The sequence below is a fragment of the Coregonus lavaretus genome, assembly GCF_964263955.1.
Source record: "Coregonus lavaretus genome assembly, chromosome: 12".
NCBI lineage: Eukaryota > Metazoa > Chordata > Actinopteri > Salmoniformes > Salmonidae > Coregonus > Coregonus lavaretus.
Window position 1 is genome coordinate 41,993,343 of NC_139999.1, and position 27,979 is coordinate 42,021,321.

Sequence of the window (27,979 nt, forward strand, 5' to 3'; positions counted from 1 at the left end):
TCACAAAGAGGACGTAGTGGAGTCCACCACCTCACGACCGTTACACACCGTTGTTACTGCTGTTGGCACACAGGCAGAGAGAGGCTCATGCAACAAATAAGAATACAAAATGTAAATGAAATCATAAACATCAGTAGACATATGTATGCTTCAGTTGATAGCTTACTATTCTCGGAACGCAGAACCAAATCTTGTGTGCTCTGGTCAGCAACATTTATGTCATGAGATTTATGTCATGTTCACCAACAATGACTGATTTTTACCAGTGATAGAGACGCTGCCTTTTGAGTAGCTGGGGACGGATGCTGATGCTGTGGTGACCGTGGCCCCGAAGCGGTTGGCAGACACCCTTAATGTGGTCACGTTCTTCTGGGGCTGGAATAGGATGATGTGGACCTTAGGAGCGAAGAGACAGCCAAGCACCACAGAGCCACTCAGACTGACAGAGATACACATGGTGGTGGTCTGAACCTGTATAGGGAGATAGACCGGGAGAGGAGACAGGTTGAATCCTCAGGATTCACTGGATAGACTGATAGGGCTGGGGTCTTTTAGTCTCTTCCTGACAGACATTGGGCTCTATTACAATGCAAGTGGCAAGGGACTTTAGTGGTCTTTTGCTATCTGCCATTTTTGCCAACCAGCTGAGCTGTTGTCAGCATCTCTGGTGGACCAAACTGATGGAAATCTGCACATGCTCTATGTAATGTCTCATTCAACTGTGCCCACTAATGACTGGCACTGCTGGCTGTCCTGGCAGAGCCTGGGCCCAGATTCACAAAACACTTACGCAAAAACTTAAGAAGCTTCTTAAGAAAAGTTCATATGATAGTTCGTAAGTGTAATTCCTCAACAATATCTTAAGATTTAATGATTTTCTTTCGAACTTCTCAAATATCTTCTTAAGATATTTGTTGCTAGGCAACCGTTTTAGTTAGCTTTCTAGTTAGCAATGGCAATCATGTTAGCATATTTCTTACTGAGATTACTGTTCTTGGGTTTAAAAAAATCAATACTGAAACTTTCAGATGAAGTTTGTGAGTGAATTAAACATGTTCAATTGTTTTCATGAGCTTTTTCTATCACTGCCCTGAGTTTAAGACAAGGGTTTAGCTATCTGAATCCAATAACTTTTATTTCTTCTTCACTTTTTGCTTAAGGAGAAACATAAGAAATAGCGCAAGAACATTTACAATAACCTTTTTGAGGAATAGCAACTTTGCTTAACTTTCTTCTTAAGTCTATAGTTAAGGAAAAAATGGCAGTTAAGAAGAAATGTCTTCTTAAAAAAGGTTTTGTGAATCTGGGCCCTGGTCCAGTTTGTCATCATGAGCCAATCGTTAATCTGCTCTGACTCCTGGCCTGTGGTTACTCAGTCTTCCCAACCTATAGGCTGCCTCATACCACTGCTGTTTCCGCAGGCAAAGATCACCAATTCGCACAACAGTATGGTCTGACTCTGAGCATCAAAGCACATCTATGTAATACATTAACAGCATGCACAATTCATAATAGTATGACGGGAGGCTTTCAGCTTTGTTTCTGTTAAATTTGAACTCCATTTCACCCTGATGAAATAACACTATGATAGGGTGAGGGCTTTTGTCCAGGTCACAGTTGAGTGTGAATTTCTAAGAGCTGTCTATGGCCCGTCACTGACCTCAACAAGCATCAGGTTTGATAATATATACAGTGCATTCGGAAAGTATTCACACCCCTTCACTTTTTCCACATTTTGTTACGTTACAGCCTTATTCTAAAATGGATTAAATTGTTTTGTTCCCCCCTCATCAATCTACACACAATACCCCATAATGACAAAGCAAAAACAGAAATATTACATTTATATGAAGTATTCAGACCCTTTACTCAGTACTTTGTTGAAGCACCTTTGGCAGCGATTACAGCCTCTAGTTTTTTCGGGGTATGACGCTACAAGCTTGGCACACCTGTATTTGGGGAGTTTCTCCCATTCTTCTCTGCAGATCCTCTCAAGCTCTGTCAGGTTGGATGGGGAGCGTCGCTGCACAGCTATTTTCAGGTCTCTCCAGAGATGCTCGATCGGGTTCAAGTCCGGGCTCTGGCTGGGCCACTCAAGGACATTCAGAGACTTGTCCCGAAGCCACTCCTGCGTTGTCTTGGGTGTGTGCTTAGGGTTGTTGCCTGGTTGTAAGGTGAACCTTCGCCCCAGTCTGAGGTCCTGAGCGCTCTGGAGCATGTTTTCATCAAGGATCTCTCTGTACTTTGCGCCATTCATGTTTCCCTCGATCCTGACTAGTCTCCCAGTCGCTGAAAAACATCCCCACAGCATGATGCTGCCACCACCATGCTTCACCGTAGGGAGGGTGCCAGGTTTCCTCCAGACGTGACGCTTGGCATTCAGGCCAAATAGTTCAATCTTGGATTCATCAGACCAGAGAATCTTGTTTCTCAAGGTCTGAGAGTCTTTAGGTGCCTTTTGGAAAACTCCAAGTGGGCTGTCATGTGCCTTTTACTGAAGAGTGGCTTCCATCTGGCCACTCTACCATAAAGGCCTGATTGGTGGAGTGATGCAGAGATGGTTGTCCTTCTGGAAGGTTCTCCCATCTCCACAGAGGAACTCTAAAGCTCTGTCAGAGTGACCATCGGGTTCTTGGTCACCTCCCTGACCAAGGCTCTTCTCCACCGATTGCTCAGTTTGGCCGTGCAGCCAGCTCTTAGGAAGAGTCTTGGTGGTTCCAAACTTCTTCCATTTAAGACTGATGGAGGCCACTGTGTGTTCTTGGGGACCTTCAATGCTGCAGAAATTTGTTGGCACCCTTCCCCAGATCTTTGCCTCGACACAATCCTGTCTCTGAGCTCTACGGACAATTCCTTTAACCTCATGGCTTGGTTTTTGCTCTGACGTGCACTGTCAAATCTGGGACCTTATATAGCCAGGTGTGTGCCTTTCCAAATCATGTCCAATCAATTGAATTTACCACAGGTGGACTCCAATCAAGTTGTAGAAACATCTCAAGGATGATCAATGGAAACAGGTTGCACCTGAGCTCTTTTTCAAGTCTAATAGAAAAGGGTTTGGATACTTATGTAAATAAGGTATTTCAGTTTTTATATTTAATACATCTGCAAAAATTCTAAAACCTGTTTTCACTTTGTCATTATGGAGTATTGTGTGTAGATTGATGAGGGAAAATAACAATTTAATCCATTTTAGAAAAAGGCTGTAACGTAACAAAATGTGGAAAAAGTCAAGGGGTCTGAATACTTTCCAAATGTACTGTATATGCATGGATGTAAAGATACAGTAAGCATTTAGCTATCTAGGAGCTATCCAATGCATATTTTAACACAAAATAATTTAACGAACCATGCACTAGACTAGATCAATAGCCTTGAGCTTTAAGAGAGAGAGAGAAAGCGACTTAGAAAGCAGGAGAGAGAGAAAGAGAGAAAACAGTATGTTGCTTCACAGTTGCTGTAAGCACCGGCTGGAATATTGAATGTCCATGTCCATATGAGACCCCAGGTTCATCGCGATTCAATTAACAACACAGCTTGTCTTTCATGTGAGAACATCTCCAATGTTTTATCTAAACCACATTTGAAATGCAGGAAGCTGAGCCCAACTGCTGGCATTATTAATGGCACACAAACAGAGAGCAAAGCGTTCTTTGGCATAGCCAAAACCTTTTCCTAGCTTAATTATCCTGTCTACCACAGCTCCAATATGAACACTCATCATAATACTGTTCATCCAGTCTCTCACTCCTTTCTCGCCCGCGTTCTCGCCCCTTCTCTCAAACTTTTCTCTTCCAACTTAAGTGTTGCTAGTGCTGAAAGTGTTTTTTTCAGAGGTGTTTTTTGCTAGCACATAGAACATCATAGAGACGATGAGGAGATGGCCTGGGGAAACTCATGATTCTGATGCAAGGCCAATATGAGACTCCCCCCTCTCCTCTCTCCTTTCTCCTCCCTCCGTCTGTACACCCAGAGCCCAGTGGCACACCAACACCAACCGGACAGGCATTAGACTAGACTAGATTCAGCCTTGGGTCACAGTTATCATACACTCTGGACTGAACTGTTGTGTCAGTTTTATACATATTGTCTACATAGGCCTTAAACAGGATGGTGAAAGCACTATAAGGGCCTTTAATCTATATTTTCTATACAGATATAATATATACAGTAAGTCATCTATCCTGTTAGGCTATGGTGTGGTGTCATATCGGGCTAGTCATGTGGGTATTGAGAAGGGGCACAGTCTGAGATGCACACTGGTTCTGGGTGTTTATTTGTTTATCAGTTAAGCAGAAGGCTGTCTGTAGATGACTATCACTATCCTAAGATAATCTTAGCATCAGGCCCTCAGGAGCCCAGCTCCCATCTATTCCCTCGTTTGAACTGATCTCAACTGAGAACTGGAAACGATGCTGTGGCAATATTGTGGAGGAAATCTGGGAACAACCCACTGGGCACAGACATCAGTTCAACTACTTTTGATTTACATTTGGTTGAGTTGTCAACTAACTTGAATTCAATGTGAAATCATTTTTTTAAATGGCCATGTCATTGGATTTAGGTTAAAAGCTGGGTGAAAAGAAATTCCATTATGCTGATGACTTTTTTAAAATCCAATCATTTTTCAACGTTGATTCAACGTTGTCATTTTGAATTTTTTGGTTGAAATGACGCGGAAACAACAACGTTTTTGCCCAATGGGAAGAGTCTTCCTATCTAAATGCCCTGGGGGAATCTCCTGCACATTTCACTGTCAACATTAAAAGGGAGAAAAAAACATACTTTGTATTGTATTGGTAATACTGGAGTTTTAGATAAGGAACGTCATTTGGAGAATGGCTATATGTCTTCCCAGTCAGTCGATTTGACTATACTGTACGTGTCTATTAAGACTGATGTTTAATTCCCACATAATCACGGCTGGGTATCTTTGATATCTCCAGTGTTTATGTTCTTGTCTTGGAAGTGTCTCTACGCCACATGAAAATAAATACAGTCCTTTTATGTGACACAGAGGAAGGTGATGATCAAAAGGAATGTATGTATGCCACCTAGATCCATTGGTACATTAAAAGACACATTCAAGGACTTATTGTCAGAATGCGACGGTGAATGCGGTAGGCGAAGTCAAACGCAGGACACAGAGCTTACTGGAAACGTACTTTACTCGGAAGTAACCAGAGTAGAAAACAATCTCCACACTAGGAGGATTCAACAACCCGCACACGAACACTGCCGATGACGATACAATAACACACAACACACAATGAATGACAGAGGGTTAAATAGGGAATACAATACAACATAATGGGGAACAGGTGTACACAATCAGGACAAAACAAGTCAAACACCGAAACATAGATCGGTGGCAGCTAGTACTCCGGGGACGACGAACGCCGAAGCCTGCCCGAGCAAGGAGGAGGAGCAGCCTCGGCTGATTCCGTGACAGTACCCCCCCCTTGACGCGCGGCCCCAGCCGTGCGCCGACCCCGGCCTCGGGGACGGCCAGGAGGACGCGGAGCAGGGCGAGTCGGATGACTCCGGTGGAAGTCCCTCAACATGGAGGGATCTAGAATGTCCCTCCTGGGGACCCAGCACCGTTCCTCCGGACCGTACCCCTCCCACTCCACGAGATACTGCAGGCCCCCCGTCCGACGCCTCGAATCCAAGATGGAACGGACTGAGTACGCCGGAGCCCCCTCGATGTCCAACGGGGGCGGAGGAGCCTCTCGTACCTCACTCTCCTGGAGTGGACCAGCCACCACCGGCCTGAGGAGAGACACATGGAACGAGGGGTTAATGCGGTAATTAATGGGCAGTTGTAACCTATAACATACCTCGTTCAATCTCCTCAGGACTTTAAAGGGCCCCACAAACCGCCGACCCAGCTTCCGGCAGGGCAGGCGAAGGGGCAGGTTTCGGGTCGAGAGCCAGACCCGGTCTCCCGGTGCATACACCGGAGCCTCACTGCGGTGGCGATCGGCGCTCGCCTTTTGCCGCCTGATGGCCCGCTGCAGATGGACATGTGTTCCAAGTTTCTTCCGAGCGCCGAAACTACTCGTCCACCGCAGGGGCTTCGGTCTGGCTCTGATGCCAAGGTGCCAGAACCGGCTGATAACCTAACACACACTGGAAAGGCATAAGGTTAGTGGACGAATGGCGGAGGGAGTTTTGGGCTATCTCTGCCCAGGGAATATATCCCGACCACTCCTCTTGCCGGTCCTGGCAATATGACCTCAGAAACCTACCCACATCCTGGTTAACTCTCTCCACCTGCCCATTACTCTCGGGGTGAAAACCTGAGGTAAGGCTAATCGAGACCCCCAGACGTTCCATAAATGCCCTCCAGACTCTAGAGGTGAACTGGGGACCCCGATCAGACACTATATCCTCAGGCACCCCATAGTGCCGGAAGACGTGTGTAAACAGGGCCTCAGCAGTTTGTAGGGCAGTAGGGAGACCTGGCAGGGGAATGAGACGGCAGGCTTTAGAAAACCGATCCACAACGACCAAGATCGTAGTGTTCCCCTGGGAGGGGGGAAGGTCCGTCACAAAATCCACCGATAGGTGAGACCACGGCCGTTGTGGAACAGGTAGGGGTTGTAACTTCCCCCTGGGCAGGTGTCTAGGTGCCTTACACTGGGTGCACACCGAGCAGGAGGAAACATAAACCCTCACGTCCTTAGCTAAGATTGGCCACCAGTACTTCTCACTAAAGCAGTGCACTGTCCGACCAATACCCGGATGACCAGAGGAGGGTGACGTGTGAGCCCAGTATATCAAACGATCGCGAACCTCGAGCGGCACATACCTCCGACCGTCTGGACACTGTGGAGGAGTAGGATCGGAACGTAACGCCCGCTCGATTTCCGCATCCACCTCCCACACCACCGGTGCCACTAAACAAGACTCTGGGAGTATGGGAGTGGGCTCAATGGACCTCTCCTCTGTGTCATATAGTCGGGACAGGGCGTCTGCCTTAGCGTTCTGGGACCCTGGTCTATAGGTGAGCTTAATTACAAAGCGGGAAAGAAACATTGACCACCTTGCCTGGCGAGGATTCAGCCTCCTCGCTGCCCGGATGTACTCCAGGTTACGATGGTCAGTCAGAATGAGAAAAGGGTGTTTAGCCCCCTCAAGCCAATGTCTCCACACCTTCAGGGCTTGAACCACAGCCAGCAGCTCCCTATCCCCCACGTCATAATTGCGCTCCGCCGGACTGAGCTTCTTAGAATAGAAAGCACAGGGGCGGAGTTTAGGTGGCGTACCCGAGCGCTGGTAGTAATTGGCAAAACCCAAGAAGCGCTGCACCTCCTTTACCGTGGTGGGAGTCTGCCAATTACGCACGGCAGAAACGCGGTCAATCTCCATCTCTACCCCTGACGCGGACAACCGATGTCCCAGGAAGGAGATGGACTCCTGGAAGAACAGACATTTCTCCGCCTTCGCATACAGGTCATGCTCCAACAGTCTACCAAGCACTCGACGCACCAGGGACACATGCTCGGCTCGTGTAGCGGAGTATATTAGAATGTCATCAATATATACCACAACACCCTGTCCATGCAAGTCCCGGAAAATCTCGTCCACAAATGATTGGAAGACTGAAGGAGCATTCATTAACCCGTATGGCATGACGAGGTACTCATAGTGACCCGAGGTGGTACTGAATGCTGTCTTCCACTCATCTCCCTCCCTAATGCGCACCAGGTTGTACGCGCTCCTGAGATCCAATTTTGTGAAGAATCGCGCCCCGTGTAATGACTCTGATACTAGCAATCAGAGGGAGAGGATAGCTGTATTTGATTGTGATCTGATTTAGACCACGGTAATCAATACACGGGCATAAACCCCCATCCTTCTTCTTCACAAAAAAGAAACTTGAGAATGCAGGGGAAGTAGACGGCCGTATGTAACCCTGTCTCATAGATTCGGTGACGTAGGTCTCCATAGCGGCCGTCTCCGTAGGTAGAGTTCAACCTGGAGTAGGAAACCCTGACACCCGGCCGCGGTGCCATCATAAGCCCTCAGGAGCGAGAGCCGAATCCCACTGGACTCCGGAGGAGTGGGTATGGCTGATGGTGGTGGTATCGTAGGAGGAGGTGTGGGCAAACCTCCACTCTCCCATCGCCTCAAGGTGTCCATCACCCCTTGCATGGCGGTGCCCAGGTTCTGGATCATGTCCTCCTGGTGGATTACGCGCTCCTCCAGTGATCCATTTGGTACCGCCGATCCTGCTGACTCCATGAAGGTGTGTTATTCTGTCAGAATGCGACGGTGAATGCGGTAGGCGAAGTCAAACGCAGGACACAGAGCTTACTGGAAACGTACTTTACTCAAAAGTAACCAGAGTAGAAAACAATCTCCACACTAGGAGGATTCAACAACCCGCACACGAACACTGCCGATGACAAATACAATAACAACAACACACAATGAACGACAGTGGGTTAAATAGGGAATACAATACAACATAGATCGGTGGCAGCTAGTACTCCGGGGACGACGAACGCCGAAGCCTGCCCGAGCAGGGAGGAGGAGCAGCCTCGGCTGATTCCGTGACACTTATAGATTTCTTTAATAATGATCTGGGAGAAAATATACCCACATTGTCATTAATATCGTAATGACCCTAGTGTTGATAAGCACAATTACCTTGTTCTACTCCGTCATGTCTTCACAATATATTGGAGTTGGGGTTGGAAAATTCCAGTAACTTTCTCCAAATTCCTAGATTGTCCAGAAGTTCTGTGTAGAATATTCCCAGAATCAGAGGGGAATAAGCAGGAAATCCGGAAACCTCCAACCAGGATTTCTGGAAAATCTGGACATTTTGGGAAAGTTACCAGCATTTTTGTCACGTGAATATCATGTGTGTGTATTTCTATGTGGACATTCTATATTTGTATTTCTATGTTTGGCCGGGTGTGATTCCCAATCAGAGGCAGCTGTCGCTCGTTGTCTCTGATTGGGGATCATACTTAGGCAGCCAGTTTTCCTGCCTGGGTTGTGGGATCTTGTTTGCGTTTCGGTGTGTTGGGCTTATTTGTGTATAGGCTTCCGATGTCACGTTTCGGTGACTTTTGTTGTTTTGTCAGTGTGTATTCAGTTAATAAACATGTTCGCATACCACGCTGCACCTTGGTCTGACCCGTCTCTCAACGTTCGTGACAGAAGATCCCACCAAAGATGGACCAAGCAGCGTGCCCAGGAGCAGACACCCTGGACACATGTGGGGAAGTCATTTTGGACTTGGGAGGAGATATTGGCAGGTAAAGGACCCTGGGCGAAGGAGGAAACCCAGGCAGGAGAGGAACACAGAAGGCGCCGGCCGAGGAGGAAGCCCGAGAGACAGCCCCAGTACATTTTTTTGGGGGGGCTAAAGGGTGGTCGGGGATCAATAGAGAGGAGCCCTGAACACTGCACTCGTGGGGGCTCAAGGAGGAGTCCTCACTGGAGGAGGACTGGGCGCGGAGAGTAAGAGACTGGTACAGTCGGAGTATCTAACGTCAGTTCCCAGTCCCAAACTAGTGGTGCGTGTTCCCAGTCCGGTACGGCCCGTCCCTGCTCCTCGCATTAAACCAGTGGTGCGTGTCGCCAGCCCGGTACGCCCCGTACCTGCTCCCCGCACCAAGCCAGTGGTGCATGTTCCCAGTCCAGTATGGCCCATCCCTGCTCCTCGCACCAAACCAGTGGTGCGTGTCGCCAGCCCGGTACGCCCCGTACCTGCTCCCCGCACCAAGCCAGTGGTGCGTGTTCCCAGTCCAGTACGGCCCGTCCCTGCTCCTCGCACCAGACCTGTGGTGCGTGTCTCCAGTCCGGTCCAGTCCTGCTCCTCGCACCAGACCAGTGGTGCGTGTTCCCAGTCCGGCCCGGCCCGTGCATGCTCCTCGCACCAAGCCAGTGGTGCGTGTTCCCAGTCCGGCACGGCCCGTGCCCGTTCCACCGGTGCCTAGTCCAGCTCCGGTCAGCAGCTCCACTCCGGAGCCAGAGCAGTCCGCTCCACCGGTGCCCAGTCCAGCTCCGGTCAGCAGCTCCACTCCTGAGCCAGAGCAGTCCGCTCCACCAGTGCCTAGTCCAGCTCCGGTCAGCGGCTCCACTCCGGAGCCAGAGCAGTCCGCTCCACCGGTGCCCAGTCCAGCTCCGGTCAGCAGCTCCACTCCTGAGCCAGAGCAGTCCGCTCCACCAGTGCCTAGTCCAGCTCCGGTCAGCGGCTCCACTCCGGAGCCAGATAAGTCCGCTCCACGCACCTTTGGGGGGGGGGGGGGGGGGGGGGGTACTGTCACGCCCTGACCTGGAGAGACTGTTATTTTCGAGGTAGTTTTGTCAGGGTGTGAATATCATGTGTGTGTATTTCTATGTGGACATTCTATATTTGTATTTCTATGTTTGGCCGGGTGTGATTCCCAATCAGAGGCAGCTGTCACTCGTTGTCTCTGATTGGGGATCATACTTAGGCAGCCAGTTTTGCTGCCTGGGTTGTGGGATCTTGTTTGTGTTTCGTGTGTTGGGCTTATTTGTGTATAGCCTTCTGACGTCACGTTTCGTTGACTTTTGTTGTTTTGTCAGTGTGTATTCAGTTAATAAACATGTTCGCATACCACACTGCACCTTGGTCTGACCCGTCTCTCAACGTTCGTGACAATTTTACAACCCTAATTGGAGTATATTTTTCCCACTCACCCTGTAGTCGCTGGCTGTGACGTAGAAGATGGGCTGGAAGGCCAGCCAGATGATACAGGTGGTGTACATGGTGAACCCAATGAACTTGGCCTCGTTGAAGTTCTCAGGACACTTCCTGGTCTTGAAGGCGTAGACTGTGCAGAGGACGATAAGGACGCAGTTGTAGGCAAGAGCGGCCAGCATGCTGGAGTCCTTGCTGTTGCACTTCAGGGTGACTATATCCCTCCTCTCGGGGCTCACCTCATAGAATTAAATAGAACAGAACCGTATTAGCTATAGAGTAGTGTATACAGTATATTAATATAGAATATTATTATATATTTCTATGCTCATGTGACGGGCAATAATGTCACTGTGATTGCTTAACAGTATAGCTTTCTTCCCTGACCCTCACTGGGCTGGAAACAGGGATCATCTGCCTTGCAAACACACATGACCCCACACTTGTCAACGTCTCAGCCAATTACTCTATAGAAAAGCTAATGAGTCGGTAGCTTGAGTGGAAACATTTGAGTGATGTAAGGAATCCAACTCTGTTACACTCACCTCCTTCCTGACGCCAGGCATCTCCACCAGGAGCCAGACCACAGCCACCAGTAGCTGACAGGAGATCAGTCCGCCGCAGATGGCCACCTGGGAGGCTGGGCTGATGAACCGTGGCCTTGTGGCCCCGTCCTTCACCCCGCTGAAGATCCTTGCGATGCGGTTGGTCTTAGTGAGCAGTGCTGAGTAGCACACAGCGAAGGAGGTTCCCAGGCCTAGTCGACGTAGGGTACACACGGCCATCGAGGGCTTGGCGATGTAGATGAAGGTCATGCTGTAGCACATTAGGACCCCGAGTAGGAGGATATAGGAAAGCTCACGGCCGCTGGCTTTGACCACGGGGGTGTCATTGTGCTTGAAGAACAGGCCCACCACGGAGAGGGTACACAACATGCCCAGGCAGGAGATCGTGACGGGCCCAATGGCCCAGGCATCCTAAATCAAAGAAAGGTTTATTTAAAGTGTTATTTCACACGTTAATGTCTCAAAACACAGAAAAATATACAAAACGAGGGGGAAAAGAGGAGAAAAATGAGGGAAAACAGTGACAGTACCTCCCAGCGGATGTACTCCTCTGGGAGGTCGAAGCAGCCTGTCAGGTTGGCCTGGGGCCACTGTCCGAAGCTGCAGTCTGCACAGGTGAACTCATCTAGCAGGTACTGGTAGGGCTGGTAGGGGAAATAGATAGTTAAACATCTACTGAATATCTACAATCTTTCAACTTACTATCCACTTACCCTAGCCCTAATCTTTATCCTACCCCCCCCCCCCCACCCCCAAAAAAAGGTAGTGTATATTCAACCGGCAGAAATGAATGGCGCCGGGCGGAACACACCCTCAAAGTGAGCTGCTGACTATCGAAAGATAAACTATACAATGAAAAAAGAAAGTAATCTCTCACACTCATCTCTCCTTGCTTGTGGATGTATTACCTGGCAGGGGATGCAGATCCAGCAGCACACGTCTCCAGGCTGCATGCTCTTCACCTCGTTCTTCCTGCAAGGGTCACTGCACTGGGAGGTGGGGGGTGCTCCGGCTGGACCCCTCCATGGCACTTGGCTGGTGTTCAGGATCAGACCCTGGGCCCAGTAGCCCACCTGAAGAGGAGAGGAGAGATACTTTATTCTTCTGCCTTTTTCCCAACCCAAACACACACACACACATGTTGAGAGGCACAGGTTCAGCCGCAGTGCAGCACTCCTGGATGGAGAGCTACATACCTTCCTATACACGTATTTATCATCCTGTTTGTGGTAGTGGAAGATGTTGTAGCGGCCCAGACTGTCTCCGTAGGCGTCGAAACGCACCATGTTCTCCGTGTCGGCAGGTCTGAATGGAGCTGAGGGGAAGCAGAAGAGGGGAATATTCAACCACTCTTGTCTTGGAAGACAATGGAAGTAGATTTCAGAAATGCGTCTATATAATTAAAACAAACTAATTTCGGTGTGATGCCTTCTTCAGGGTTTCAGATTAGGGGAAACAGAATGATGACATTTCAGAAGAAAGAGAAACCCTCCCTTTTAGTTAGATATTGACTTTTAATATGAGTCTCTAGTAATTTCTCACAAAAAATCACAAATGAGATGTTATGTCAATGTTTCCTTCATCTTCTCCGTTTGTTTTTTAATTCATTTCTTTAATGCAACTATTCATGAGGCATCTTCTCAAAATAGTGCACACTGCTTGCTTACTCTAAGCATCTTACTCAGTCCCAATTTGTTACTGGTCCCACTGCAAATCAAATCATCACCAAACCCTTTTCAATTCTACAAGGACACAACATAAACTGAGAAACCAATCTCACAGTCAATTCAGATTTGCATTTGTTTCAAATTACCCCAATGTACCAATATTGATTATATATATATTTAAAAAAACGTAATACTCAATTAGCTCAGGGTAATAACAGGATTACTATGTGATTCTGAGCTGCTTCCGGTCTGTTCTTACATTATGTGTTATTACATTGAAAATAAGAATGTAAGAATATATTTAATTGATTATTTCTGATGACATGAATGGTACACTATATATACAAAAGTATGTGGATACCCCTTCAAATTACTGGATTTGGCTATTTCAGCCACACCCGTTGCTGACAGGTGTATAAAATCGAGCACGCAGCCATGCAATCTCCATAGACAAACATTGGCAGTAGAATGGCCTTACTGAAGAGCTTATTAACTTTCAACGTGGCACCGTCATAGGATGGCACCTTTCCAACAAGTCAGTTTGTCAAAAATCTGCTCTGCAAGAGCTGCCCCGTTCAACTGCAAGTGCTGTTATTGTGAAGTGGAAATGTCTAGGAGCAACAACGGCTCAGCCGCAAAGTGGTAGGCCACACAAGCTCACAGAACGGGACCGGTGATTGCAGAAGTGCGTAGTGCGTAAAAATCGTCTGTCCTCGGTTGCAACACTCACTACCGAGTTCCACACTGCCTTTGGAAGCAACGTCAGCACAGGAACTGTTCGTCGGGAGCTTCATGAAATGGGTTTCCATGGCCGAGCAGTCGCACACAAGCCTAAGATCACCATTTACAATGCCAAGCGTTGGCTGGAGTGGTGTAAAGCTCGCCACCATTGGACTCTGGAGCAGTGGAACCTGTTTCTCTGGAGTGATGAATCACGCTTCACCATCTGGCAGTCCGACAGACGAATCTGGGTTTGGCGGATGCCAGGAGAACACTACCTGCCCGAATGCATAGTGCCAACTGTAAGGTTTGGTGGAGGAGTAATAATGGTCTGGGGCTGTTTTTCATGGTTCGGGCTAGGTCCCTTAGTTCCAGTGAAGGGAAATCTTAACGCTACAGCATACTAGACGATATTCTAGACGATTCTGTGCTTCCAACTTTGTGGCAACAGGGAAGGCCGTTTCCTGTTTCAGCATGACAATGCCCCCGTGCACAAAGCAAGGTCCCTACAGAAATGGTTTGTCGAGATTGGTGTGGAAGAACTTGACTGCCCTGCACAGAGCCCTGACCTCAACCCCATCGAACACCTTTGGGATGAATTGGAACGCCGATTGCGAGCCAGGCCTAATCGCCCAACGTCAGTGCCCGACCTCACTAATGATCTTGTGGCTGAATGGAAGCAAGTCCCTGCAGCAATGTTCCAACATCTAGTACAACACCTTCCAGAAGAGTGGAGGCTGTTATAGCAGCAAAGGGGGGACCAACTCCATATTAATGCCCATGATTTTTGAATGAGATGTTTGATGAGCAGGTGTCCACATACTTTTGGTCAAGTAGTGTACATATACAGTTTAATTCTGTAGTATATCTAAACCTGTGTAGTGAATGAAGGGTGCATATAGGCTAACATTGTGATATAGCCAGTAATCAAGTCACCTGACCTTATATGGCTGTTAAGGCCATGCAAATGTAATTACCACAAATGTAATTATATTACCTGCAGAATTGGATGCACTAAATATGGCCGCCGGTACACCCATCATGGAAAATTTACTTGAATGGGGATTGCCCCTTCTGGGAGTTCTATTTCTATTGTTAAGACTGCTTCACTCACCATCGAACTTGGCCTTGAGGATGAAGTCCCTATAGAACCTCTTCCCGGTGCCTGGCTTCATGGCATCACAGATCTTGGTGGCATTGGGTGGGCAAACCGCCTGCCTCATATTATGCAGGGCATGAGCCATGGCATACACTGCGTTCACTACAAACATGATCTTGGACTCCTGCTCAAACTTGCCGTCCCGCAGACTGTTTTCGCTACAACCAGGCTCTGTGAGACTACAGTCGAAGCGGTGCTCCCAGAATTCTCTGAACCAGGGATTCCGTGTGTTAGTGTAGGGGTTCAGCTTGGTGAAGTAGTCGGCAAACTCCCGGATAGGGTAGGAGGCCAGCTCGATGGTGAAGGCCCCCTCGGCTGCCGTCTCACTTCCCCTCACGACACTTTCCTGCAAATCATTCACATTTTCGGAGTAATTGGAATGAAAATACACCATTTATAAAAATCGCAAAACATTACATTTTATCGAAAACATTCTTATACAGGAATTTATTCCTTAATTGTGAAGGAGTCGATTCTGATTCTCACACTGTTAGGGATTCGGGAATCAACTCTTTTTGAATGGAAGCCAAGGTCCTACCTGCGCCCCCCAGCCATCACTGGCCACCCAGATGAAGGTGACATTCATGCGGGCGGCGGCCACCAGCAGCTCCCTGGCATCCTCACTGCGTGTGAACAGAATGACCACCTTGGCATTGGACTTCTGCTGCAGCGAACGGATCACCTGGTCGTAGCTGTACCGGTTCATCGAGCGGCTCACCTGTTAATTATGCACCAGCTTTGAAACATCATGTGCTAGAATAAGACAGTCTATAACATCAAGGCAGCAAAACATACAGCACTATTTTAAATGGAATCAACCGAGGCCAGGATTAAATCTGATCGTGGGTTGTCGTTAAATCAGCTTTTAAAGCCAATTTCCGATTGAGCCGACATCTGCAGCGTCTACTGTGAATGCGATCTCTGCTAACGCGGTAAAATTGCCTTTAGAAACCCCATTGTCGACAACCCATGATCAAATGTAATTTAACACCATGCAATAGTATTGTAGCGAAATTGGTGGGTAGCCCCAATTGGGATTCTAACCCGGGTCCAGCGACTCTTAAGCCAACACCTTAACCATCACGCCAAGATTTCTGAACCCCTTGACAAGGTCCGTAGGTGTTGGGTTAATGTCACCACAGTATGAAACCTTTGTAATGATTAATTATTTTCACTGTGAAAGTGGCAACAACAACAAACAAACAAACAACAACAACTGGCTGACCTTGGCCGAGGTGGCGATGCAGATCTGGCGGGCGCGGGCCTCCTGCTGGAAGGCATCGATGCCCGTCTCGCCGTAATCGCCCTCGGACGCCACGGTGGACACATAGGTCCAGTTGAAGTAACGCAGGATCTCGGCGATGGCCTTGGCCTGGTAGAAGTCTGGCGGCACGGTGCGGGCGAAGTAGTCATAGCGAGACTTGTCACTGAGCTTGGCGCTGGTGGAGGCGTAGCTGATCTGGGGGATCTGGAAGAGGCGCAGGAGGTTGGCCACCTGGTGTGGGAAGAAGGGAGGGAGAGAGGGAGAGTGATAAACCATGCCAGCTAGTCCCAGACATTTAACATAATGCAATCTAATCTAAAATTTGAATCTAATAATAATTGAATAATCTCGCCATTCCCACCACTGGAAGAGGCTGAGGGGGGAGTTTGGCCACCTATACAGAGAGAGAGAGGGAGGGACGGAGAAACTATATCAGCTAGTTCCAGACATCTACCACCTACACTTATTGTTCAAAAAGGCCTAAGAGAGCTTTATCCTCATCTGAAATTCAAATGGCCTATAATCACCATATTTATCATGTAAATTACTCTCACAGTGACAATGGCTGTGGCCTCTGTATGGTTGAAGGTGACAATACACAGTTCCCGCCTTGGGTTAGGTGATCTCAACCGACACATACAGTGGGGAAAAAAAGTATTTAGTCAGCCACCAATTGTGCATGTTCTCCCACTTAAAAAGATGAGAGAGGCCTGTAATTTTCATCATAGGTAAACGTCAACTATGACAGACAAATTGAGAATTTTTTTTCTCCAGAAAATCACATTGTAGGATTTTTCATGAATTTATTTGCAAATTATGGTGGAAAATAAGTATTTGGTCACCTACAAACAAGCAAGATTTCTGGCTCTCACAGACCTGTAACTTCTTCTTTAAGAGGCTCCTCTGTCCTCCACTCGTTACCTGTATTAATGGCACCTGTTTGAACTTGTTATGAGTATAAAAGACACCTGTCCACAACCTCAAACAGTCACACTCCAAACTCCACTATGGCCAAGACCAAAGAGCTGTCAAAGGACACCAGAAACAAAATTGTAGACCTGCACCAGGCTGGGAAGACTGAATCTGCAATAGGTAAGCAGCTTGGTTTGAAGAAATCAACTGTGGGAGCAATTATTAGGAAATGGAAGACCACTGATAATCTCCCTCGATCTGGGGCTCCACGCAAGATCTCACCCCGTGGGGTCAAAATGATCACAAGAACGGTGAGCAAAAATCCCAGAACCACACGGGGGGACCTGGTGAATGACCTGCAGAGAGCTGGGACCAAAGTAACAAAGCCTACCATCAGTAACACACTACGCCGCCAGGGCCTCAAATCCTGCAGTGCCAGACGTGTCCCCCTGCTTAAGCCAGTACATGTCCAGGCCCGTCTGAAGTTTGCTAGAGTGCATTTGGATGATCCAGAAGAGGATTGGGAGAATGTCATATGGTCAGATGAAACCAAAATATAACTTTTTGGTAAAAACTCAACTCGTCATGTTTGGAGGACAAAGAATGCTGAGTTGCATCCAAAGAACACCATACCTACTGTGAAGCATGGGGGTGGAAACATCATGCTTTGGGGCTGTTTTTCTGCAAAGGGACCAGGACGACTGATCCGTGTAAAGGAAAGAATGAATGGGGCCATGTATCGTGAGATTTTGAGTTAAAACCTCCTTCCATCAGCAAAGGGCATTGAAGATGAAACGTGGCTGGATCTTTCAGCATGACAATGATCCCAAACACACCGCCCGGGCAACGAAGGAGTGGCTTTGTAAGAAGCATTTCAAGGTCCTGGAGTGGCCTAGCCAGTCTCCAGATCTCAACCCCATAGAAAATCTTTGGAGGGAGTTGAAAGTCTGTGTTGCCCAGCGACAGCCCCAAAACATCACTGCTCTAGAGGAGATCTGCATGGAGGAATGGGCCAAAATACCAGCAACAGTGTGTGAAAACCTTGTGAAGACTTACAGAAAATGTTTGACCTGTGTCATTGCCAACAAAGGGTGTATAACAAAGTATTGAGAAACTTTTGTTATTGACCAAATACTTATTTTCCACCATAATTTGCAAATAAATTCATTAAAAATCCTACAATGTGATTTTCTGGATATTTTTTTCTCATTTTGTCTGTCATAGTTGACGTGTACCTATGATGAAAATTACAGGCCTCTCTCATCTTTTTAAGTGGGAGAACTTGCACAATTGGTGGCTGACTAAAAACCTTTTTCCCCCACTGTATATATATGTACAAATCGCTCCGCCTTTTCCTGGTTGCAAAAATTCTAATAGTTTGCCTAATTTTCAGTTCATGTGACAAAGTCATTGTGTAGAGAATCATTGTACCATCTAAATTGCTGTGAAATATATTTTCCATAACCAAAAATATTGTATTTTCAGCTTTTTAAAGCTGGTGTACAAAACCTAAACTAAAAGACACAAAAACAAAACTTAAGAATGGGAAGCATAGAAATAACACACATAGAACAGTTCTTCCTCTTCTTAGACTTGCTTTCAATGTGAATGACAGATCTATAACTCACATTTCTATGTGATCGGGTTGCCCAAAAAGTTACATATTGTAGCTTTTAAAGAAACTAACAAAACCACTGCAGCACAACATGCTCTCTGTTTTCAGAGCTAATTTATCAGGGAGTGAAATCAGCTCCGCAGCCCCAGTCCAAAGGTGTCTATGGTTGCGTCCAAATGGCACCCTATTCCCTATATAGTGGCTCTGGTCAAAAGTAGTGCACTATATAGGGAAAAGGGTGCCATTTGGGAAGCATACAGTATATATATCGAATATATCTTCTGCTGTCCAAAAATGGTCTATCTCTTTATCTCTGCAGCCCCAGTCCAAAAATGCCTATTTCTACTGTGTCTGTATTCCTCAGAGGAGCTTATTTAAAACAGCTTCTGCTGTCTATCAGGTGTCTACCTGAGGGTTTGACTGACATTGGTGAGATGAGGAGGCCTCCAGCCAATGCCCCTTTCACATGTCACACAATCTGACACTATCTCCAACCCTGTCTACCATGTCAGCTATCCACATTACCTGGAGCAAGAGCCATAGTGGATAACAACCATATCTGTTTAATTATATGATAACAACAACAAAACCATAATTGAGATAAGAACATTAGACACTTGTTTTGCCATTTACAGCTTAAAGCTGTCTAGTCCAGGGCCAGATACACTCAAGCCCCCAGACAGACAGACTGAGGTGTGTGTGTGTGTGTGTGTGTGTGTGTTGGAATCTACAGTCAATATTCTGACACCATAAGCTCATTACGCCCCAAATAACTTGAACAAGATCTATTGATCTACAATGTGGGCGCTAGTGAAAGTGGATGCTGCTGAGAGCTATGTGTGATGCACCACTCTGAAAGCAGATCATGTTGAATGAGCATTAGAAATTGTAATTATTGTCACAAGAAGCATGTGTTTGTTTAGTGGTCAGTGTATGTCTATGTTGCCCTTTTTTTTATTGAGTGACACATTGTCCGCAAGAGAATGGTAACAAAAATCATCTTGCTTTCAGCATGTTGTTCTCCATCTCTCCATCTCTCCCTTCCCGCCACAGGGTTTCTGAGTGCGTGCCCATGTGTGTTCTAACATTACTGGAACTTCCACTGTGTGTGTGCGTGCGTGCATGCAAGCGTGTATGTGCGTGCCCATGTGTGTTCTAACACTACTGTAACTAACTACCACTGTCCCCCAGGCACCTCGGAATACCTAGAGGCTTCCACAGCCCTACCATTCCCTTGGAGCTCATTTAACAATTCCTCTTCACACTAATCCACATTTAGATTCCCATTCGTTCACCAGCCTTCATTCGCTTCCCAGTTTCCAGCTCATGGGAATTTAAATAGCCAGAAATTAATCTTTAAAAAGGGAAATTAATCCAGTATTTGATACTTCATGCACATCATTACACACACAATGTATTTGTATGTGTTGTGAGATGCCCTAAGCCGTGTTGCAGCTGTATGTTCTTCAGAGCACATATGTGTCTTTTTGGGTTCTCTAACTCTACACAACACTGACACTCATTACTTTTTTCAGAGCACATACAGTGGGGAGAACAAGTATTTGATACACTGCCGATTTTGCAGGTTTTCCTACTTACAAAGTATGTAGAGGTCTGTCATTTTTATCATAGGTACACTTCAACTGTGCGAGACGGAATCTAAAACGAAAATCCAGAAAATCACATTGTATGATTTTTAAGTAATTAATTTGCATTTTATTGCATGACATAAGTATTTGATCACCTACCAACCAGTAAGAATTCCGGCTCTCACAGACCTGTTAGTTTTTCTTTAAGAAGCCCTCCTGTTCTCCACTCATTACCTGTATTAACTGCACCTGTTTGAACTCGTTACCTGTATAAAAGACACCTGTCCACACACTCAATCAAACAGACTCCAACCTCTCTACAATGGCCAAGACCAGAGAGCTGTGTAAGGACACCAGGGATAAAATTGTAGACCTGCACAAGGCTGGGATGGGCTACAGGACAATAGGCAAGCAGCTTGGTGAGAAGGCAACAACTGTTGGCGCAATTATTAGAAAATGGAAGAAGTTCAAGATGACGGTCAATCACCCTCGGTCTGGGGCTCCATGCAAGATCTCACCTCGTGGGGCATCAATGATCATGAGGAAGGTGAGGGATCAGCCCAGAACTACACGGCAGGACCTGGTCAATAACCTGAAGAGAGCTGGGACCACAGTCTCAAAGAAAACCATTAGTAACACACTACGCCGTCATGGATTAAAATCCTGCAGCGCACGCAAGGTCCCCCTGCTCAAGCCAGCGCATGTCCAGGCCCGTCTGAAGTTTGCCAATGACCATCTGGATGATCCAGAGGAGGAATGGGAGAAGGTCATGTGGTCTGATGAGACAAAAATATAGCTTTTTGGTCTAAACTCCACTCGCCGTGTTTGGAGGAAGAAGAAGGATGAGTACAACCCCAAGAACACCATCCCAACCGTGAAGCATGGAGGTGGAAACATCATTCTTTGGGGATGCTTTTCTGCAAAGGGGACAGGATGACTGCACCGTATTGAGGGGAGGGTGGATGGGGCCATGTATCGCGAGATCTTGGCCAACAACCTCCTTCCCTCAGTAAGAGCATCGTGGCTGGGTCTTTCAGCATGACAATGACCCGAAACACACAGCCAGGGCAACTAAGGAGTGGCTCCGTAAGAAGCATCTCAACGTGCTGGAGTGGCCTAGCCAGTCTCCAGACCAATAGAAAATCTTAGGAGGGAGCTGAAAGTCCGTATTGCCTAGCGACAGCCCCGAAACCTGAATGATCTGGAGAAGGTCTGTATGGAGGAGTGGGCCAAAATCCCTGCTGCAGTGTGTGCAAACCTGGTCAAGGCCTACAGGAAACGTATGATCTCTGTAATTGCAAACAAAGGTTTCTGTACCAAATATTAAGTTCTGCTTTTCTGATGTATCAAATACTTATGTCATGCCATAAAATGGAAATTAATTACTTAAAAATCATACAATGTGATTTTCTGGATTTTTGTTTTAGATTCCGTCTCTCACAGTTGAAGTGTACCTATGATAAAAATGACAGACCTCTACATGCTTTGTAAGTAGGAAAACCTGCAAAATCGGCAGTGTATCAAATACTTGTTCTCCCCACTGTATGTGGCCCCATTTGTGGTTTACAGTGGGGGAAAAAGTAGTTAGACAGCCACCAATTGTGCAAGTTCTCCCACTTAAAAAGATGAGAGAGGCCTGTAATCATATGTACACGTCAACTATGACAGATAAAATGAGAAAAAAAATCCAGAAAATCACATTGTAGGATTTTTTATGAATTTATTTGCAAATTATGGTGGAAAATAAGTATTTGGTCAATAACAAAAGTTTCTCAATACTTTGTTATATACCCTTTGTTGGCAATGACACAGGTCAAACGTTTTCTGTAAGTCTTCACAAGGTTTTCACACACTGTTGCTGGTATTTTGGCCCATTCCTCCATGCAGATCTCCTCTAGAGCAGTGATGTTTTGGGGCTGTCGCTGGGCAACACGGACTTTCAACTCCCTCCAAAGATTTTCTATGGGGTTGAGATCTGGAGACTGGCTAGGCCACTCCAGGACCTTGAAATGCTTCTTACGAAGCAACTCCTTCGTTGCCCGGGCGGTGTGTTTGGGATCATTGTCATGCTGAAAGACCCAGCCACGTTTCATCTTCAATGCCCTTGCTGATGGAAGGAGGTTTTCACTCAAAATCTCACGATACATGGCCCCATTCATTCTTTCCTTTACACGGATCAGTCGTCCTGGTCCCTTTGCAGAAAAACAGCCCCAAAGCATGATGTTTCCACCCTCATGCTTCACAGTAGGTATGGTGTTCTTTGGATGCAACTCAGCATTCTTTGTCCTCCAAACACGAAGAGTTGAGTTTTTACCAAAAAGTTATATTTTGGTTTCATCTGACCATATGACATTCTCCCAATCCTCTTCTGGATCATCTAAATGCACTCTAGCAAACTTCAGACGGGCCTGGACATGTACTGGCTTAAGCAGGGGGACACGTCTGGCACTGCAGCATTTGAGTCCCTGGCAGCGTAGTGTGTTACTGATGGTAGGCTTTGTTACTTTGGTCCCAGCTCTCTGCAGGTCATTCACTAGGTCCCCCCGTGTGGTTCTGGGATTTTTGCTCACCGTTCTTGTGATCATTTTGACCCCACGGGGTGAGATCTTGCGTGGAGCCCCAGATCGAGGGAGATTATCAGTGGTCTTCCATTTCCTAATAATTGCTCCCACAGTTGATTTCTTCAAACCAATCTGCTATTGCAGATTCAGTCTTCCCAGCCTGGTGCAGGTCTACAATTTTGTTTCTGGTGTCCTTTGACAGCTCTTTGGTCTTGGCCATAGTGGAGTTTGGAGTGTGACTGTTTGAGGTTGTGGACAGGTGTCTTTTATACTGATAACAAGTTCAAACAGGTGCCATTAATACAGGTAACGAGTGGAGGACAGAGGAGCCTCTTAAAGAAGAAGTTACAGGTCTGTGAGAGCCAGAAATCTTGCTTGTTTGTAGGTGACCAAATACTTATTTTCCACCATAATTTGCAAATAAATTCATAAAAAATCCTACAATGTGATTTTCTGGAGAAAAAAAATCCCAATTTGTCTGTCATAGTTGACGTGTACCTATGATGAATATTACAGGCCTCTCTCATCTTTTTAAGTGGGAGAACTTGCACAATTGGTGGCTGACTAAATACTTTTTTTCCCCACTGTATAAGGCAATTTTGGCTGACAATCTGGTTGCCTCTGCCAGAAGGCTGGGACTTGGCCGTAGGTGGACATTCCAACAAGACAATGACCCAAAACATACCTCAAGATCCACACAGAAATGGTTCTGTGACAACAAAATCAATGTTCTGCCATGGCCATCTCAGTCGCCGGACCTCAATCCAATCGAAAATCTGTGGGCTGAGTTGAAGAGGGCAGTTGATAAGCACAAACCCAAGAATGTGAAGGATCTTGAAAGGATCTGCGTAGAGGAATGGTCCAAAATCCCTCCAAATGTGTTCCTTAACCTTGTCAAACATTACAGGAAAAGACTCCATGCTGTTATCCTGTAGTGGTTGCACTAAGTACTACATGAGGAGTGCCAATAATTATGAAACCTTGATTTTGGTGAAATTTATTTTGTATTAAATAACTGTATGATTTTGGTTGGTTCCATTGAAACATTAATAAAGTACAGTATTTCTCACACGTTGGTATTTTGAGTTTATCTCTATAATTATATATTGTTTATATTTTTTAAAGTATTGTTTGTGCATTGCCAGTCAGGGGTGCCAGTAATTGTAGAGCCCACTGTAGGACAGACACTTTTTGTATATATTTTTTTAATACTTCAAGGGGTTTTAATTTTTTAAATAAAATAGCAAAATGATCCTTGATATGGCCTTCTTAAAACAATTCCAAATAGCTTAGTAGAACCCACAGACACACACACACACTCCGTCCATCCAGCCTTCTACCATTGGACCATACAAGCATGTGCATTACCATATCAAATGCAGAGCGTCATTATAAGTGATTGTAATTCTATGTGCACTGTCAGTCAATGTCAGATATGACAATCATTTGAATGACAAGGAGACTACGTGAACCTTGTAGATTGTTACTCTCTCTATAGCAATCTCTATGGCCAATATGGGCTGTGTATCCATTGTCCAAGGCCATGGTGCTCAGCTTTGCCTGGTTCATCATGTTCAAAACCACCATATTATACACAATACACACTAGTGGAGTGAAGAACTCCAGTCAGTCAGTTGTATTGACTGAGAGAGGCTGCATAATGTCTGTCTGTCTATTGATGAAGCCGCATTGATCTGTGTGTCAATTAAGAGTAAACCTGTGCAGAAGGAACAGGTGGAGTGCTCAACACTGAAATAACAACACCTCACAACCTCAGTATTAGATCAAAACTGGGGTAAATATTGAGCTGAGCAGAATAAACCCAGGTTGTTTTTATATTTTGATTTTAGAGCTAAGAAGAGCACTGAGACTGAGATTCTCCTCCGGGTGTTGATGTGTCATTCCCGTTCCTTTCATAATCAGACGATCATTGAGATTGTATTTCAATAATCTCACACACATCTGATAATTGGGAATACGTTTGACTTGGATACAGAATGCAGGAGGTTGGTTGATTAGTGCTTAACATGTGAATGAAGGGAACTCAATTACAGTGCCTTGCAAAAGTAGTCATTCCCCTTGGCGTTTTTCCTATTTTGTTGCATTACAACCTGTAATTTAAATGGATTTTTATTTGGATTTCTTGTTTAAAAAAATTGGTGGTGCGTGCATATGTATTCACCGCCTTTGCTATGAAGCCCCTAAATAAGATCTGGTGCAACCAATTACCTTCAGAAGTCACATACAGTGGGGAAAAAATTATTTAGTCAGCCACCAATTGTGCAAGTTCTCCCACTTAAAAAGATCAGAGAGGCCTGTAATTTTCATCATAGGTACACGTCAACTATGACAGACAAATTGAGAAAAAAAAATCCAGAAAATCCCATTGTAGGATTTTTTATGAATTTATTTGCAAATTATGGTGGAAAATAAGTATTTGGTCACCTACAAACAAGCAAGATTTCTGGCTCTCACAGACCTGTAACTTCTCCTTTAAGAGGCTCCTCTGTCCTCCACTCGTTACCTGTATTAATGACACCTGTTTGAACTTGTTATCAGTATAAAAGACACCTGTCCACAACCTCAAACAGTCACACTCCAAACTCCACTATGGCCAAGACCAAAGAGCTGTCAAAGGACACCAGAAACAAAATTGTAGACCTGCACCAGGCTGGGAAGACTGAATCTGTAATAGGTAAGCAGCTTGGTTTGAAGAAATCAACTGTGGGAGCAATTATTAGGAAATGGAAGACATACAAGACCACTGATAATCTCCCTCGATCTGGGGCTCCACGCAAGATCTCACCCCGTGGGGTCAAAATGATCACAAGAACGGTGAGCAAAAATCCCAGAACCACACGGGGGGACCTAGTGAATGACCTGCAGAGAGCTGGGACCAAAGTAACAAAGCCCACCATCAGTAACACACTACGCCGCCAGGGACTCAAATGCTGCAGTGCCAGACGTGTCCCCCTGCTTAAGCCAGTACATGTCCAGGCCCGTCTGAAGTTTGCTAGAGTGCATTTGGATGATCCAGAAGAGGATTGGTAGAATGTCATATGGTCAGATGAAACCAAAATATAACTTTTTGGTAAAAACTCAACTCGTCGTGTTTGGAGGACAAAGAATGCTGAGTTGCATCCAAAGAACACCATACCTACTGTGAAGCATGGGGGTGGAAACATCATGCTTTGGGGCTGTTTTTCTGCAAAGGGACCAGGACGACTGATCCGTGTAAAGGAAAGAATGAATGGGGCCATGTTTCGTGAGATTTTGAGGGAAAACCTCCTTCCATCAGCAAGGGCATTGAAGATGAAACGTGGCTGGATCTTTCAGCATGACAATGATCCCAAACACACCGCCCGGGCAACGAAGGAGTGGCTTCGTAAGAAGCATTTCAAGGTCCTGGAGTGGCCTAGCCAGTCTCCAGATCTCAACCCCATAGAACATCTTTGGAGGGAGTTGAAAGTCTGTGTTGCCCAGCGACAGCCCCAAAACATCACTGCTCTAGAGGAGATATGCATGGAGGAATGGGCCAAAATACCAGCAACAGTGTGTGAAAACCTTGTGAAGACTTACAGAAAACGTTTGACCTGTGTCATTGCCAACAAAGGGTATATAACAAAGTATTGAGAAACTTTTGTTATTGAGCAAATACTTATTTTCCACCATAATTTGCAAATAAATTCATAAAAAATCCTACAATGTGATTTTCTGGAGAAAAAAATGCCAATTTTGTCTGTCATAGTTGACGTGTACCTATGATGAAAATTACAGGCCTCTCTCATCTTTTTAAGTGGGAGAACTTGCACAATTGGTGGCTGACTAAATACTTTTCCCCCCACTAAAATTAGTTAAATAAAGTCCACCTGTGTGCAATCTAAATGTCACATGATCTGTCACATGATCTCAGTATATATATACACCTGTTCTGAAAGCCTGCAACACCACTAAGCAAGGGGCACCACCAAGCAAGCGGAACCATGAAGACCAAGGAGCTCTCCAAACAGGTCAGGGACAAAGTTGTGGAGAAGTACAGATCAGGGTTGGGTTATAAAAAAATATCAGAAACTTGGAACATCCCATGGAGCACCATTAAATCCATTATTAAAAAATTGAAAGAATATGGCACCACAACAAACCTGCAAAGAGAGGGCCGCCCACCAAAACTCACAGACCAGGCAAGGAGGGCATTAATCAGAGAGGCAACAAAGTGACCAACAATAACCCTATAGGACCACTTTAAGCCGTACACTCCACAGAGCTGAGCTTTACAGAAGAGGGGCCTGAAAAAAGCCATTGCTTAAAGGAAAAAATAAGCAAACACGTTTGGTATTCGCCAAAAGGCATGTGGGAGACTCCCCAAACATATGGAAGAAGGCACTCTGGTCAGATGAGACTAAAATTGAGCTTTTTGGCCATCAAGGAAAACGCTATGTCTGGTGCAAACCCAACACCTCTCATCACCCCGAGAACACCATCCCCACAGTGAAGCATGGTGGTGGCAGCATCATGCTGTGGGGATGTTTTTCATCGGCAGTGACTGGGAAACTGGTCGGAATTGAAGGAATGATGGATGGCGCTAAATACAGGAAAATTCTTGAGGGAAACCTATTTCAGTCTTCCAGAGATTTGAGACTGGGAAGGAGGTTCACCTTCCAGCAGGACAATGACCCTAAGCATACTGCTAAAGCAACAATCGAGTGGTTTAAGGGGAAACATTTAAATATCTAGGAATGGCCTAGTCAAAGCACAGACCTCAATCCAATTGAGAATCTGTGGTGTGACTTAAAGATTACTGTACACCAGCGGAACCCATCCAACTTGAAGGAGCTGGAGCAGTTTTGCCTTGAAGAATGGGCAAAAATCCCAGTGGCTAGATGTGCCAAGCTTATAGAGACATACAGTGGGGAGAACAAGTATTTGATACACTGCCGATTATGCAGGTTTTCCTACTTACAAAGCATGTAGAGGTCTGTAATTTTTATCATAGGTACACTTCAACTGTGAGAGACGGAATCTAAAACAAAAATCCAGAAAATCACATTGAATGATTTTTGAATAATTAATTTGCATTTTATTGCATGACATAAGTATTTGATCACCTACCAACCAGTAAGAATTCCGGCTCTCACAGACCTGTTAGTTTTTCTTTAAGAAGCCCTCCTGTTCTCCACTCATTACCTGTATTAACTGCACCTGTTTGAACTCTTTACACATAAAGATGTAGACACAATTC

At 45.9% G+C, this 27,979-nt stretch overlaps 1 protein-coding gene across 3 annotated transcripts in view; it reads right to left on the bottom strand.

Annotated features, from left to right (window-relative positions):
• Positions 1 to 27,979, bottom strand: part of LOC311138016 (metabotropic glutamate receptor 2-like) — a gene marked incomplete at both ends in the record, with an annotated part of 36,778 nt that continues 8,799 nt past the window's right edge. Inside the window, 10 exons of one of the 3 annotated variants that reach the window (XM_084172664.1) lie at positions 1 to 59; positions 282 to 471; positions 10,687 to 10,926; positions 11,233 to 11,664; positions 11,784 to 11,897; positions 12,162 to 12,326; positions 12,450 to 12,568; positions 14,755 to 15,145; positions 15,338 to 15,517; positions 16,025 to 16,294. In XM_084172664.1, the coding sequence (XP_084028790.1) occupies positions 1 to 59; positions 282 to 471; positions 10,687 to 10,926; positions 11,233 to 11,664; positions 11,784 to 11,897; positions 12,162 to 12,326; positions 12,450 to 12,568; positions 14,755 to 15,145; positions 15,338 to 15,517; positions 16,025 to 16,294 (2,160 nt within the window). Of the gene's footprint in view, positions 85 to 261; positions 472 to 10,686; positions 10,927 to 11,232; positions 11,665 to 11,783; positions 11,898 to 12,161; positions 12,327 to 12,449; positions 12,569 to 14,754; positions 15,146 to 15,337; positions 15,518 to 16,024; positions 16,295 to 27,979 lie in introns of all 3 variants that reach the window. The other 2 variants (XM_084172663.1, XM_084172665.1) reach the window with 2 other exon arrangements.